At 42.3% G+C, this 16,948-nt stretch overlaps 1 protein-coding gene across 2 annotated transcripts in view; it reads right to left on the bottom strand.

Moving 5' to 3' along the window:
• Nucleotides 1-4,515: 4,515 nt before the first annotated feature.
• The window catches only part of LOC104078820 (ubiquitin carboxyl-terminal hydrolase 22), a 57,068-nt gene continuing 44,635 nt past the window's right edge, over nt 4,516-16,948 (bottom strand). For both annotated transcript variants that reach the window (XM_009580607.1, XM_009580608.1), the window contains 6 exons: nt 16,222-16,380; nt 13,858-13,984; nt 10,943-11,034; nt 9,388-9,450; nt 7,307-7,456; nt 4,516-5,419 (listed from right to left, as the gene is read on the bottom strand). In XM_009580607.1, the coding sequence (XP_009578902.1) occupies nt 5,377-5,419; nt 7,307-7,456; nt 9,388-9,450; nt 10,943-11,034; nt 13,858-13,984; nt 16,222-16,380 (634 nt within the window). In that variant the 3' untranslated portion in view covers nt 4,516-5,376. The remainder of the gene's footprint in view (nt 5,420-7,306; nt 7,457-9,387; nt 9,451-10,942; nt 11,035-13,857; nt 13,985-16,221; nt 16,381-16,948) is intronic.

Here is a 16,948-nt window from a genome sequence, read left to right as displayed (position 1 = left end):
AAATACCATGGCATCATTAGCATCCCAATTCCTCTAAACCTCCAAAAGCCACCTTGGACCACACACATACTCAGCCTCAACTCTTTCTCAGCCTCCTACCCCCTTTTGGACTCCCACCTCCTTTTGGACTCAACCCTTGCTCAACTTCAACTGTTCCTCAGACTCCCACCCTCTTTTGGTCTCCACCTTTGCAAAGCCTCAACTCTTCCTTAGACTCCCAACCCCTTTGGGCCTCCCATCCTTGCTCAGCCTCAACTCTTCCTCGGCCTCCCACCCCCCTTTTGGCCTCCCACCCCTGCTCAGCCTCAACTTCTCTTCAGCCTGCATCTTTGTATAGACTAACCCCTACATCAGCTTCCCCCAGTCTCTCGGTGTCCGTTCCAGCTCGGTCTTACTCTTTCTTGCCTGCCCGTCGTCTTCCGGCATCCGCTCTTGCTCTGCCTTTCCTCTCCTACACCCTGTAGTCTCCCCAAGAGTCTCCACTCGCATTCTTGCTCAGCCTCCGCTCCTGCTCATCCTCACACTCCTCTTCCACCTCCCTCAGCCTTTTGCCCTGCCCCTGTTATCCGTCAGGCTCCTGGTTGTGCTTGCCCTCCCAAAGCCTCTCGGCCTCTCCTCACCCTCCACTGCTGCTCAGTGTCCCGCTCCCTCTACGGCTTCCTACAGCATTATGTCCTCCACTTTCCCTGGGCCTCCCACTCCTGCCTGGCCTCCCCACCAGCTTGACCTCCCGCTCAGGCTGGGCCTCCCCCCACCGGCCTCCTGGCCTCCCTGGCACCAAAAGCACTGCCTCTCTTCCTCCTCCTGGTTTCCCCTCCCTGCAGCCTCCCCCTCTCAGCCTCTGCAGCGTTTTGCACTTACCCCGGGGCAGCACCAGCACATCCCCACCGGCACCGGGGCTGGGAAAGCCCCCAGCCCCGTGCCCCCCTCTGCCCAAGCGCTTCCCAGTGAGGACGGGGGCTCCAGGAGAAGGAAAACTCGTAAGCAGACGCGGCGCCTCGTCATAATGCCCCTTCCCAGCACGGAGCTCCTGTGGGCAGCGCTGGGGACGCACGGCTTCAGCCCGGCTCCGGTGCCCTGCGGACGCTCAAAGTGTCACCTCCAGGGACAGGCACTCGTCACCCGTGGGAACCCCCGGCCACGCTACTTGTGCGAGGAGATTCAGAACCTTATTTAAAAATAGGATAGAAGTAACGGAACGTGTGCCACCAGTTTTGCAATTAGGGCATCTCTTGAGGATCAAGAGGCATCAATTATTTAAACGAGAAAGCTTTTAGGAAAGCATTTATGCCAGCTAGCACAAGAGCTCACCCTGCGTGGCACTGGCAAGCAGCAGCTCCTGCTCCAGCTGGCCCAAGAGGCCACTCGCCTTCTCGCACCGAGGCAGAGCCGGTGTTGGGCTGGGGCTGTCCCTCCCGTCACCACGCTGTCCAGGCTGCTGCTTGGCGCTTCTCTGGTTTCTCCAGCTGCAGTAGACGGAGGAAGCAGCAACACACCCTACGGCAGCCAGCATCATTTGTGTCCCAGAAACTGGGGAAAACACTCATCAGAAGCCAAGTCCTTCTCTCCAGCATCGATACGCAAGAGGGGAGCATTCCTCACCCTCACAGACGTGCTCTCCTTCTTCAGGGAATGTAACTACTGTTATCAGCATATAAAAGAAAAGGTAAAATGGAGCAACTTGAACAAATCAGCAGCGAGAATAATACACAGGCTCCCAGATACAACCCTTAGATGCTGGAGAACCAAGAGGAATCCAGGGATTTGGTATCACATTTGCAGCCACTGGCCAACAGCTCTGATGGAGCACACCTGGAGACATCACTTTGAATATTAGAGGGACATGGTAAGTATGGGACACAAGCAGTTACTGCTGGGATGAGTTAAACTACATGGAATTAAGGGCAATGATTTTGAGCAAAAGCATCCATCTGGGGGTTTAATTAATTCTCATATTTCTGCTTTTGCTCAGGTTTTCATTAGGCACCAGCATCAAGTAAAGCTTTATCTCTAGTCAAGTGGCTGAGGGACACGAAAATATTATACCAAAAGCCACTTTGTATTTTTGTGCCCTATGTAGAGCCATGTTCATTGCTGGTAGATAACAGAACACACACTCCAACATGAGCCTGCATCACCACACCAGCCTTTGTTTTCAGTCATTTCTGCAGATGCTTCCTCACAACAGACTAAGCTGTGCTGATATAAAACTGTACCTCAAAATAAACAAGTCAACCCCAAACTGCTCCCCGAAATGAAGAGGGTCAGCAGCTGAAGCAGCGCAGTCATCGCTCATGGAGGAGGCAGCCTTTCACTGCTGTCTGCCAGCACATCAGGGAGGCATAACTTCATCAGCCATTCGTTAGCGTCTTGCTGCACAGCAAGGCGCTTTGTGGTCGGCGTTTTCCTAAAGGTGACGTTAAGAGAGTTCTGCACAGAGAAACCTCCCGGTTCTGCAGGGAATAAACCCAGTGTACGAGCTGGGTGGCTGCTTCTGAAGAGATGAGGGTAAGAGAAGGCTGTGTTTGAGAAAAAGCATCATGAGGGGTAGTGCTGCTCGTGTGACAGCAGCTGTTCTTCCATTTTTATAGGAAGAGGGGAAAATGCTCTCTCCTCCTCTAGCAACCTGTGCTGATTTACTGTTACTGGAAATAGAAACATGCCGGGTACGGTTCAGGGAGAGACACAGGGGGTGGCGGGGGAAAGAAGAGAATAACAGCTTTTAATACATCAGGAATTCTTTTGAAACCAGAAACAGAGCACTGAAATCTACCTCACCCTCTATCTCCCACTGAAAACCATCTGTACCGGTGCAGTTGCACAGAGCACAGCCCTCTTCACCAGCCTTACAGGGGTGGGGAAAAAAATTAAGGCTGATTTATGTGGCTGGCATCGTCCCTAACCAATTTGTTTCTAAAGGATTAACGAAACAGACTGCATTAGCTCCGGTGGCCAAGCGCGTGCTAGTGGAAAACAGAATTCATTTGTTCCAGGCTCCAGCATCAAAAAAAGCAGCCAGAGGCTCAGACCTCAGCATCACAAAGCAAAGGCATCCCCGCGCCGCAAAACCCATCTGCCGCGCGGTGGCACTCCTCCTCCAGCAACAGGACAAGGTGCGGACGCCAACTGCAGCAGCCCTGGGAATAATGAAAGGCTGATTCTTGTCTTCCTCTGCAAGCTTGCTGCATTATTAAAAGGTAGCAGAAAGCGCCGTCAAGCATCTGCACGATAGCGTGCCCAATTCGGGGAGGGAGGGGCCCCCTTTCCTGCGGGTGCGCCATTCATCTGCATTTCTCCAGCCGATTTTCATTTGCGACAAGAACGCTCAGGTTAAATCTTGCAGCACCCAATTACAATTGAAAACTATTTCAAGCGTGTTTGGAAAGACAGGTTACAAAACCCGAGTATGCTATCACTTCTGCAGAAATCAGGCTGCCTAGGTAACTCCCACACTGTTCGGTACATTTTCTGTGTCTGATTTGGTATTCAAGGTGCTTCAATTAATTGTCCCTTCTTCCTTCCCTGTTGCAAGCTGCCACAGAGATCTCTTGATGTACAAAACTGCCTTGTACTCTTCCAGTCTGTGTAAAAATGAAATGCAATTCCACCGTCCTTTTGTTCAGCTGCTCTTGTAAGATGCTCATTTAAAAAACAAACAAACCTGCTTCCCTTATTTTCCTCCTATTTCTTCTGTTAATCAGATCACTTCCCACCTCTGTCTCAGGCAGGTTAGACACCTGTAACTCATTTCTAGAGCACAGAATCTAAGAAGTTGGAGCAATCCAACTGTTTTTAACCACACTGGTAAAGTCAAAGAATGGCTGTCTGGATATATATGCAGAACTTAATGACCTTTTTGGTGTGACTTCTACACCAATTTACACAGTGCCTAACTCTTACACATAGCTCCACATAGGTTCCCTGAGGAAGGGAGAACGAAGCTATTTTTGCCCATTTCAGCTCTATGTTCTGAATCGTTTCTCTCGCAGGCTGCAATTCAATCCACAGCCCAGCCTCCTGACAGCAAGATACAGTACACCAGCGGTTACTGCTGGTATCTCAACAAGCTGCTTTCAAAAGACAGCGGTGAAGGGGGAGAAAAGGAGCAAAACTGCGTTTGTGACAAAGCCAGAGTAAGCTGGTGCACCAAGTGCTGCAAGCTAAGGACACCAATACGGAGGCGAAGAGTACGTGAGGAGTTAATACATGTGGGAGGATACAAGGAACCAATACCAGCCTAGCACATACCAGGAAAACGTGTTGTTTACTTAAAAACCGAGTGCACTGCAGAAGTGCTCAGTAGCAGCAGATCTATCGCTCAGTGCTGCCCCCAACAGCAACCGTTTCTAACAGATGGTACATTTTTCAATACTGAGGTTCTTTCAAGTGTCATATATATGCCTTTGGAAGGCAGCAGGGGAAAAAACAAACCGAAACCAGCAACAACAAAACAAGCAATTTTGAGAAATTCAAACTTATTCACAAGATTTAAAAAAAGAACCAAGACCACTCTTACAGTATAAACACGCCAATTCATTCATTTTTACTGATGGTTGCATTTATGAATTTCATTCTCGTGAAAAAAGGGAATAAAAGGAAAAAAATTAAGAAAATAGCTATTTATAGAAAACAAAACAAAAAAGGGCTCAAACAGAAAAGAATCTGTGCTGATGCTTTTGATGAGCAGTCCGATGGCATTAAACATTACCTGTGCAAGCAGGCATGCTTGAAAACCTGTCTTAGTACTGTAGCTTCAGTTCCACAATCCAGGATTTCTTTTATGGTTGTTGAAAAAAAAGAGCCTAATAGTTTCATACTGTATTTATTTAATAACTAAAATTCACAAATAAAAAGATACTTGCAAAGTCCTTTAGTTGTGTCATCCCCTCCTCCTCCACTCTACTGCTTTCAGACCCATATGCATAAAAAATGGGCTTGGATTTTTAATTTTAACTGTTATATGATTGGTCGTTGGAGCTGAAGCACCAAATGGAGAAGATGCTTTATGGAGATGAGGGTATAACCCCTTGCCTTCCCACACACATTTTGGAGGAACATAGGAGATGTACCAGTGCCCGGACTCCTCTGCTCCCATTTCCCCCACCCAGAGCATTCCTTTCATTTTATATTTCCTCTGTTAAGTGACTGACTGTAGCCTCTTTTTTCCCCCTTTCTGTCCTTGCGGGACTGCATACACGTTGGACATTGTTCATTTCTTACTCCGCCAGGCTTTGAGTCAGTGTCAAGTAGGTCCTGTTACAGCTCAGTGCTAGTTGTTTTTTAATGGGTCTTTTCATTTCAGGTAGGTTTGTGTGTCGATTCAGAAGGCTTGCTTATTTTCTTCCTTGTTTATATCTGACAAGCTGCTGGGTAAGGCTATTCATACTCCAGGAACTGTTTGTGATAGAACAGCAAATATCTGCAAGAAAGCAGAGGTACAGTTTTCAGCTTTCTGCTGTGCGTCGGAGCAGATGAGTATTTCCATTGATGCGATGATAAAAAATGAGGACTATTAATTTTGTTTTTCTTTTCAATTTGAAGCGATTCCAGGGACATGCCAGTTCCCTACAGTAACCATGGATGAGAAGGAGGGAAGCCAGCTGAAATAATTTTACCAGCAACTCAGGAAACTGAACAGTTGTACATCAAACAGTCAAACCCTCTTGTTGTACAATTTACTTACAAGCTGAAAGCTCCGGAAGATTGGACCGTGTTGGTGCCCAGACAGGCAGCATCCATTTAACACTATCATGACACAAAATACAACTGAGGTGCTTTAAGATGCAACTGTTGCTTTGGAGTCACATTACCAAAGCATCAGACATTAGGATTATTGCAAACTGTCTGCCATTTACTGCTACAGAAGCAAAACGAAGAACCAGGCATGTGGGTGAAAACTCATGTGTCTCAATCAAAAACAACTCAAATATCTAATGTCTCAATCTGTACTCAAATCTGGTGTTTTAATAGGATGAAATTCTTCCTATCCTTAATTACTTTATGTGTACTGCTACATAACAGAGCCCAGCCCTCAAGCAGTCACGTGTCAGAGGGAAACTGGACTCATCTCTACGTACTCTTTACACACCACACACTGACAGGGTCACTGCATGACTCTCTTAAAACGCTTCAAAGCACTTTTGAGACTTTCCAATTATTATTGTTCCATCTCACGCCCTATGGAGCTTTCCTTACATAAAGCAGATCTACTTAGCGTCAGCCTTTATCTGAACCAGGGAAAATGGATCTGAGTTCAAACCAGCCTTTCATGAGACGGATGGGCAGCAGTTGCGTCGCATATCCTCTCCTCCTTGCCTATGGCAGTGTTTTCCGCAGACATACCCCATCTGAGGACCAGAGCTAGCCACTTGTCATTGAAGAAAAAACAAACTCATTTTTCTGCTGACCTCAAAGCAGAAGTTACCTTGTCAAATCATTTAACACTAAAATTCAGATATTATAGGATAGATTTTTTTACTTCCTGGTTGAAGTTCAAAAAATGAAAAAACAGGAAAATCTGTTAAAAAAAATTACAAACTGAACATGTGTGCCTGCAGCAATCCACGGAAATGTCAGGAATAATTAAAACAAGAACAATAAAGGCTTATCTTTCCAGTACCAAGTCCATAGTTAAAAATGCAAAATTAAGACTTCAGATTTTAAGTTACCTTACTCTTTAAACATATACCAGTCCCCAATGCTCCCCTCAAATGAGGAACACTGAGATGCTTCCCAAACTACTGCTCTGCACTCCCAATACTTGTCTAATGCAAATATCTGAAACCATAATGTCAATCTGAAATCAATTTAAAGCCACGAGCTAAGAGACAGCTTGTGTTCTATACCTGCCCCCCATATAGCCTTGCCACTCTGGTTCACAGTATTTTCTTAATGGCTTTTCTTCAAATCTTTCACACTCATAGTAATGCAAAGGTTCTGCAGACAAAGATTGGATCGTGTCATGGAGATAAACACTTGGAACACCCCTGCTCCTACACTGGACGATCACATCACTTTGGTTTTCAGAGTCCCTTCCATTAGCAAGCCAGGGTTTGGACATGAGCACCAGTTACAGACACTGCAGAGTCAGCCGATGTCCCTTGTCCTTCCCCTCTTCTTCCTTCAACAATCCAGCATTATAAAGCAACATTCTGAAGCACTGATACATATACAGAGAGAGACATTAGATATTCAAAGACAGAAATTAAGTCTTCTCTATGATGAAAGGGTCTTTCAACTGAAAGTAAGGAAAACCCAACAAAGGTCCAAGTTTCCCTTCCTTTCCCCTTTCCAGTTCACAACTTACCCTTCACTGTCTAGCACATCCTTAATGCTAGCCTTGGTGATAATGGCATCATCACACTTGAACCACTGGTCCTTGTGCTGCCGGATGAAGCTGGTATAGTGCCCACTCTCCAAGGTTCCCTGGTGATTAACTACTGCAAACAAGGAATACCTGGTACAGAAAAGAGTTAATGAATAAGTGGATCAAAAGGGGAAAAACAACTGACATTTTAGACAGGCAGAAGCTTGTGTTCATAAACACGAATAGAAATAGCAAAGGATCTGATCCATCAATAAAACACCAGCTCTTAACATTAGCTGGGAAGAGGGCATCCTTGCCCAGGGAAAAGAACCACATTTTTCTTTTTCTGTCTTGCTATTACTGCAACACTGCCGTCTGATGACAGCTGTCAGCTTTACCAATACTGGCTTCCAAATATTTTTGTTCTAAAATAGATCAATATCGATGCATTCCTGAAGAGGACCACTGATTACCTAGTCTAACCTACTTCCCTGAAATAGTTACTCTAGTGAACCAGAAAAAACGCATTTGAGGTATGGGGATGGGGAAGGAGGTAATCTTAAATATTTCTAATGATAAATTACTGTACTGATTAATTGTCCTTAATCTGGAAAGTCTGTACCTGTTCTGAATACTGAATATACTCAGCCTCAACTTCCAGCTTTCACATCCTGCTGTGCATTCGCCTGCTAGCCTGAAAACTAGCAGACACATCTCTGTTCCAAAGAAAGATACTGACAGACTGATCAAGTTGCTCTTAACTTTTTTTCCTTTTCTTTTCTTAAAAAGGGGAAGACTGAAGTCCTTGGCTTTTCTGTTCTAAGGTAAGATTTTGTTTCCAGTCTTAAATATACTTGTGGCTCTTTTTCAAATGTTCTCCACTCTCTTTTAACTCTTTCTTAAAATGCTATCCTCAAACTGGGATACAAACACTGCTGCACAATGGTAAAATAATCTCTCTAATCTCACTTGATATGTTCTACTTACGTTCAAAATTCACGCTTAGAGCTCTTTAGACACGGTGCCGCAACAAGGGACCTATTCAGTTGACTGTCTACAGAGCCACTGATTTATAAAGTCAGCCTCTTCCTAGTGGCCTCCTTTAATCCAACTAGGATGGACACCACTCTCTAGTCCTAGATGGAGGATTCTAAGATGCCCCGGTTGTTTACTGGCATCCAGCTTACTAAGCAGCCCAGATGCCTCTGCTCTCATTACCTAATCCTCTTCATTGTTGACAACAACTCCAACTTAAGTCATGTGCAAACCTCAAAAGTGATCAGTTGTGTTTTCTTTCAGACCTTTGCTAACACTATTAAACACCATACATCTAATGAATCAATCGCTATAGGACCACACATAACACCAGCCTGGTATCTGCTTGTATGACAACTGCACTAAGACCTAGTTAGCTAGTTTTTAAATCTATCTATTGTGTGATTCCAGTTTCTTAATGAAGCTTTTAGTGCCAAATGAAATGCCTTGAAGAATTCAAATACACAACATCAGCACACGACTGTAGCAACCACACTTGTAACCGTATTAAAAAAAAGATAAGGTTTGTGCGACCATCTCTACTCCCACAAAGCTATGGATATTGGTTTCAACTACACTCCCTTTACACTCTTGAGCAAGTCCCATATCAGCCCATCACTTATTCTGACTGGAATCAATACCTGACCAAAAGACCCCAGAATTACTGGGGTCATCTACTTGGGACTTTGAGTGTCAGTGTTCTATAAACTTTCTTTCGGTCCTCCGGAACTCCCTTTGCTATTGCAATAGAAGTAGGATTATTTAAAGGAAACACCCATCCCTTTTAATACTGTAACCATAGCTTTTAATTTTGCTCGTAGACCGATTGCTGGGGTTATTACCTTCAGATCTGAAAGTCAGCTGCCACAAAACCATGAAAGGGTAAGCAATTGTAGTGAATGAAGCTTTATTTTGCAACAGCTCAGACTTACTGTGCTGTCAAATATGGTAATGCACTTTGCACTGCAGGATATACAGCAGACTGTGTATCTCCTTCTAGAAGCCAACTACCTTTCACAATAGGAGTCATGGAATGTACCACTTACTTATTATCATTGTTTAGACTATCCGTCGGCTGCTGGTATTGCCCGTTCATTCTGCTCTCTTTACTGCAACACACACACACAAAAATCCAGTCACTTAAAGCAGTGGCTTCCCAAACCGAGGAAATAGGTTTTACATGACACAGCCTGTTTGCCGAATCCAGGTCCTTATTCAAAAGCACAATGCTGCTTAGCAGCAGAGAAGGGCTGCTGATTAGGATGCTAAAGATGCTTTATTTGTTCTCACAGCAATGCTACATAAGAAACACCATTTCTCCTCCCGGTCAAGGCTTCAGCACTGCAAATACAGATCTGTTTACATCAAATGTCCTATCCAGAAACCTTAAAGACAGTTTAAGAAAAAGATTTGTATTTTAAACCTGGAAAAATATCTAATTACATCAATCCTTTATCCTATGATGGGTCAATCATCCTGGCTCTGACTTGTAAATTCATTTTGTGTTTTGACAGCAGCAATAGGATTATGCTGTTGATTTCATAGCCAATGAAATTCAGATTACTGAGTTATGCCTGCTGATTATCCCATCTATATTCCATTATGCTTGATACCTTTCATCAGCAGAGCCTGTTCTATCCAGGGAGAATTCACCACAGAGGAACAGGGAAGTCTCAAAATCTCCAGAATATACTGGAATAAACCACATATTCTTAATATAACACTATTTAACAGAGCTTCAGGGCTCTCCTTTCTCTCCTGGCAGAAGCATCTACTTTTCTCCTGGGAGTGGGGGGTAGGGTGGGGGGCAGGCAAAGCTTGAAACTAGTAGTAAAATTTTAGCATCAAATAGAGCCCCTGCGTTAAGAGATGCCATGTTTTGGGGCTTTCTGCATTGCTTCAGATATACAAGAGAATATTCAGATTTAATTTATATTTGAATGGAATACCTGACAAATACTCGTTAACGAGCTAATAAAATTCCTTTCATAAAGGTGTATTTATATAAATGTCATGTCTTTCACAAGCCTGAGAGGTGGGAGAAGTCTTACTGTTTCTGTTTAAGTACCAATTAGAAATACCTATTTAATCTAGACTGTTTTTTCTTCTTGCAGCATTCTCTAAACAGAAGTTGAAGGTACAAAACAAAAAAACCCAGATTTGCATGTGTGCAGGAATAAAGAGGAAGGATTTTTATAACTTCAGAAATACTAGGTTAGGCATTAGGTTATGTCTAGTCTGCCTAATTACACAAGATGACTGATGGGGATCACTCAGGTGATGGGACCAAAGCAGAGAGCTGAAGGCACGGTGGGTCTGAGTCTATAAATTTAACATGCAACCAGAAACATAACACACATCAATTAAAAAAAAATTAATGTTTAAATATAAAGCCTTTTCTGGCACACAAAACTCAATAGTTCATCTAAAAATTAGTTTAGAAAAGATGCACATTTCAAGGAGAAGCTTACAGCAGAAGTATCATTATACATACTGTTCTACAACCTTGATTCAAGGATGTTCCATGTTTCATGATGCACATGTATGAACTGGTAAACAGTTCTGTCCAGGTCTTTGGGGTATTTTGAACTTGGTACACACCTGGAAGCCATGAATGGTGTCATGTCCAGCTCCAGTGGAAATGAGACATACGTAGTGATCTTTCGCCTCAGTTTGGCTGAGTGTTCAAACCGCTGGAGACAAAGTGGAAGAATTTTTTTTTTTCTTTAGAGAAAGGCTAAATTTTCTGTCTTTTGTAAATGTCCTAAGCTTAGGAACAATGACATGAAAGCATATTAGCAGTCAGTCGCCAGGGACACTCCCAGATTTTTTTCCACCAACTAGCTGGACTGGGATCCCCCATGTAAATGCTAAAACATTTCTACCAGGAAAATAAACCACAATTTATGGAGGAAAAAGACAGTATTCATTAGATTGTTTACCTTAATATCTACACACACAAACTTATTCCCAACTGACATTAAGAAAAAAATACATTGAGATAGCACACACAGCCTTTGCCCAAACCAGTGTTCATTTGTACTACACACTATTCAAATATATGGCTGCTGCCTACACTAGCACGCAAAACTGGTGACAATGTGAGCTTGCCATCAGATTCACACACTTAATCCACCCATCCAATCATCTCAGGTGACAGGAGTCAAGCCTACACAGGAATACCAATTCAAATTAAGGCAAAAATGGAATATGATAATAAAAAAGCCTTGTCCCTCTGCCAAAAGGAGCCTCCAATAGCCACCATCCTCTCCTCATCTTCTCAATTGAACATTAAATGGAAACAGGAACAAGTAAGAGAAAGAGATGAATGAGTTTCTATTTAAAGGCAGCTTCTCTCCCCATTTCTCAGAAATTCTGCTCTATTTACACTTCAAGTTAATTATTTTCCAATTGTGGTGCCATAACAATTCCCTAGCAACAGATCCAGACACGAAAAGCTGAGACTTCTGTAATTCTTATCTTCTGTGTTTCTTTTTTGCTTTAACACATGAAATGAAATTTGCATTTTGCATGGACAGGACAACACAATCACTTAGGAAAAGTAATTTATTTGCAAAAAAAATCTTCACTCCTTCTGGATAACACAAATACTGAACTGAGTGTAGGAAAGGGGTTGAGCACATTCACATTGCCCTGTCCAAAGAGCAGAATCACCTAGGCATATCTTGCCAACTACTCTGCAATAATGAAATAAAAATAAAATAAAAACAAGAGCCCAACACCCCCAAAACTCCCCCCAAAAGCCAAGCAGCCAGCCAAGCAACTCCTGAAACCTTAAGTCAGTCATGCAAGAACGCTCTTCAGGAAGACCACAAACAGCCAAAGAAGAACAAAGGAACTGTGCTACTATCTATTCCAGTCAGGCTAGTATCTCTGGCATATCACATTGCGTATCATCTTGGTTAATACTCAGGATGCAACTGAAGAACTGCTGGTATATGGGGATGAACATCTGAAGGCATGATTGTCCCAAACAGTCTGAAAAAGTCCTGTAAGTTACAGGAGAGGCAATTCTTTCCACCTGTAACACCTTTTTCCAAGTAGCAAGCAGAATCAGTCCTTTCTCAGAAATACAGACCTTCCTGTGGCATTCCGTTTTCATGTCAAGACCTCTGCATTTCATTAACAAGCTTTTGTACAAGCCAGATTTTGAAAATAAATTTTAAATTGCTGCTACGCTGGATACGGAGTTGCTGTGTAATTTAACAATCCCAAACTACAATCATTTCTTGAATACAGTCCGTGACTTGCTCAGTGAGACCACGACACTATAGTTACACAGATTATTAGATTTTCCAGTATGAATGTACTGACCTAGCTTAGAGGGCTACTGGAAAACAAACAAGAAAAACTGCCTGCTTCCTACAGCGAAGTTCAGCATGCACTTTGCCACGACAGCTACAAGATAAAGGTCTACTTCCAACACTACTAAAGTTACCCAGGTGTTTTACCACAGTTCAAAGCCTAGAAACCACGTAAGAATTGAAAAACTGAACGAAGTCTCTGGAGCAAAAGGCTGGAGCGTGTGTTCTTTCATTTCACCATTCCCCAATGGGAAAAAGAAGGGATACAAGCTTCATTTGTACACAGCATATCAGCTGCCATTTTAAAATCTGTTTTCAGTCACCATGGTGTTAAGTAAAATGCTGCTTTTCTTTATGTAGCTTATGTGACATTAGTATCATCATCAGATAAGCGGTTTCTTGAAACACTGGTCATGAGTAAGTGATCATCAGTTGCTGCCTAGCAATGAGAGGACTTTGTCATTCTGTCCCAGGAGACACTCAAGACCTTAGAGGTCTGCATCTGAAAAGCTCAAGCAGATCGAAGATGCAGTTAAATTACTATGGTATGGTAGCTGCTTCTACAAAGGCCTGTCGCATCGCTTTTCAAGGACCCTTTGCCTCTTGACGCAGTATGACCTTCATCTGCGATAGCTGCCTACTTTGCACCACAGTCATACTCTTTATATTTAAGACACAAATTGTAAAGGACTAAACTTTCTTGAGGGCACCAACTATGACATTATTCCCGTCATTGCATCTGACATAATCTGGATTGGAAATGTTGAAAACTACATCAAAATTGTGAAGATAGAAGCAGCCTTCTCCATTGCAACCAATAACTTTTTCATGCTTTTCCTTCAACGCAGAGTTCCTCTGTGTCATTCTTCCAGTAGAAGCGTAGGGTAAAAAATTTACCATGCAGGATGAGTAAGTGTTATTGGAGATCAGTTTCTACACTGGTTCAAGTATTGTACTAGCCTTCCATTTTGATTCTAGATTCTGATGAGTTAGGTTCCCACAGACATACTGCAAAGCTACATTATAGAATTAATAATAGAAAATCTAGCTGGGCATGCAAGCTGTTCTTTACATTAATTTATATCATAGAAGATTAGTCAGTGAAAGCCAGAAGATACGTCCAGGACTTTAGCCCATCCTCTCAGAGAGGAATACACATCCTCTGCTCTGTCTGCCCCCCTGTGAACTTACTTTGAGATGAAAACAGGCCACAATGGGTAACTTCTTCATAGTGAGTTGTTTGGTAGATTCCTGGTAGCTATGGCAACCACTACATTTGATTTTGGCACTGCTTCCTAGATGTTCTGGCCTTGTAAACCTGAAAAAAATATTAAAAAGCAAAGAGATGCAAAAAATGATCAGATATTTTCCACACATGCTGAAAACACTTCTTTTACTTTTACTTGTAGGTCACTGGCACCACAAGAGACAGAGTTCACGGCTTTTAAGTGTCATTTTAAAAAAACCCAACACCTGTAATAACGTAAAGTGCTGTGGTTCAGATAGCCAAATCTGACATTTATCAGTGCTCTACTTGGGAACATTGCACTGAAATGCATCAGTGTCTGAGAAAGGAGCTAAATGTTAGTTCATCTCCTACAACAGGACAGCTAATTTTCATACAAAAAGCAAAGATCTTTTGTTTTCAAAAACAAAAACACTGATGTGGAAGTTCCGAAGCAAGATGACATGACTTCTGTGCTCAGCTGTGTGCTAGCCTGCAGGACACTCTTCTAGCTTGTAGCCCTCCAGGGCTAGGATCAAAGCTCTGAGATGGAAAGGGCTGTAAACACAAAGTTCTTTTCAAAATACAGGTATCTTCCAAGAAAACCCAAGTATTGACAACTAGAAAAATCTCTTTCAAAATTTTCAGACAGAACTGCTCAAGGGAGCTATAGGAAGAGACCATTACAGAATAGGGAACTGCTTAGAGAAAATATACTACCTCTATGTTCTTACAACACACTAAACCAAAATACCTCTCACTTTTTCAGAAACTGTCAGCACAGAAAAGGCTAGGAGGATGGACTACTAAGTCTTTTCCTCCCAGTTTAGACTTCCACGGGGCAAATAAATCATCTCCCCAGATGCTGCTTTACAACTAGGATTTTTGAGACAAAATATTTTGAAATGTAATTGAACATTTTACATTAATGCACACGCTAAGCACATGAGGGCAACATGGTATCAGCTCGTCACTAACGCTATCTTGCCTCATTCTGTTTATGGCCAATGCAGCCTCCAGTGTTAGATGATCATCACAGCCTCCTGGTCTCCCCTCTTGTTTGATTAAAAAGAAGATTTCCTTTACCTAGCCTATGTACCACCATTCTCTGTTCTTTGTTTTGTTTTTTGATGGGGTTTTCTTTTTTTTTCTTCTCCCTTAAGTCTGTAAAAAGGTTTATAAATTTGTTGTTGTTGTTGTTAGGAGTGCCTACCTCTTTCTGGTTTTTGCCATATTTCTGCTCAATCCTTCCTTCTTCAAGCCAACTTCAAGTTGCATGGCCACACTGGTTGACATGAAGTTACACACCTTCCTTGTTTGAATCTAACATTCAAGCTGCTCGCTAATTTTTGGGTAAAAACCTAGATCTATCCTCTTTATCCATTAGAGTTCAACTTCTTTCCAAAATCCATACTCTTTGAGGGTATCTTTGAACCTGGATGTTTTTTCCTTCCCTATCATCATCTCTCTCTGATTCTACTAAACCCCATGTTGAAGAAAATCAAAATTCGACCAGTTTTGCCTCTTTATTCCTGCATCAGCGATTTCTCATTTGTAGTAATTCCATTGTTTTCTTAAAATTATTGATCTTAAAAGTAGAGGGTTAGAAATCAGATGTCAGAGGCTATGAATTTTTATTTCAGGAGGATTAGCTTTGTCCCAGGCTACAGGTAACTTCTTCCTCAGACAAATATCTTCGACAAATATCTGCATTTGCCACAAGAGAATGACTTTCAGATCTGCTAAAAGATCCAAGTTTACTGTAAATGAAGCCATGACATTCTCTCCAGTTACCTGTTTCCAAGATGCCTAAGTTTCCTGCTCAGAATTATCTTTTCTTTTTGAAAGCTCTATTCCTTTAATTCTTAATGCCATCCCCGCAACTAAGCTGGCAGTAGCTGACCCTCAGCTCTGCTTAGAGCAAAATCAGATTCATACTTGATGTTATAATTTAGGTAAATATTAAATGCATTGTGAACTCTCTTTATGTGCTTGCTTAGCTAATACAACCAAAAACATGGAGACAGACACTAGTGGTTTCAATCATTTAAAACCACATTGCCTAGCAGCAGCCAATGTAAAATTTATTTTCTTTTCGCATCATATAGCAACTGGTTTTGATTGCTTATTGTTAGGCCTACTGTTGCTCTGAGCCTTCTTTGCCTTATCACTTTCTCTTATGCAAAAACCTAAAATATGTATAAAAATGCTGTTTGGGGATAATGCCATGACAAAGCATCACTTACTCCCATTGTTCAGTGCCACCTGGAGAACAGAATGAAGCCAAATTCTTTTTACCCCGCCAAAATTGTGTTTGTCTCATTTCATACCTTCGCAAGCAGTCTGTGAGAGTGGTGGTGCCTGATACATGGCTTTCCCCATTTACGACACTGCCATCACTCCCTGGACTCAGTGGCCAGAACGGGGTGGAGGAGCCTGGCAAATCCAAACTGATGTCCCAAAATGGGTCTATCGTTGTGGAAACGCCACTATGAAAAAGAAAGCAGTTTAATACATGTTTAAAGGAAGGAAAATTAACAGTCTCTCTCATTTTAGAGTGCATACCAGATACCTGCTTTTAAGAATTATTGGATCTACATCACCCCTAGAGGGCACTCAAAGATGACAGAAAATAGAGTTGCTCCAGAGTGTTTTCCCACAACTGATTGTTTTTCCTGAATATTTAAAAGCCGTATGTTTTAGAAAATATATGTGATCTACTAAATGCAAAATATATGCATTTAATTCCTTCTCCCACTCACTGGAGCCTTGTGACTCAAAGCGAAGAAGCAGGGTTACTCAGAGATAGAGGTATTGGTCATACTACTGACCAGTATAAACCAGCTAACATCTATGATAGCTACGTGCAAACCAACTAGTTTAGAAGCATGGTTCTCTGGTCAAGACATGGAAGATGGTGCTTAAGGCTACTTTGATTAAGAGAGCGCCAAATATTTTTTGCTATACAGTAGTGCACTGAATTAAGCTTTGCAGTTCATATTATCATCATCTACAGCATTTGGAATTTGAGAGGCCAAAGAATAACTGCATCAAGAA

This window comes from Fulmarus glacialis, unplaced genomic scaffold (assembly GCF_000690835.1).
Source record: "Fulmarus glacialis isolate BGI_N327 unplaced genomic scaffold, ASM69083v1 scaffold10926, whole genome shotgun sequence".
Classification (NCBI taxonomy): Eukaryota; Metazoa; Chordata; class Aves; order Procellariiformes; family Procellariidae; genus Fulmarus; species Fulmarus glacialis.
Note: the sequence above shows the minus strand (reverse complement) of the source record. Positions and strands in the feature narration are given on the sequence as shown.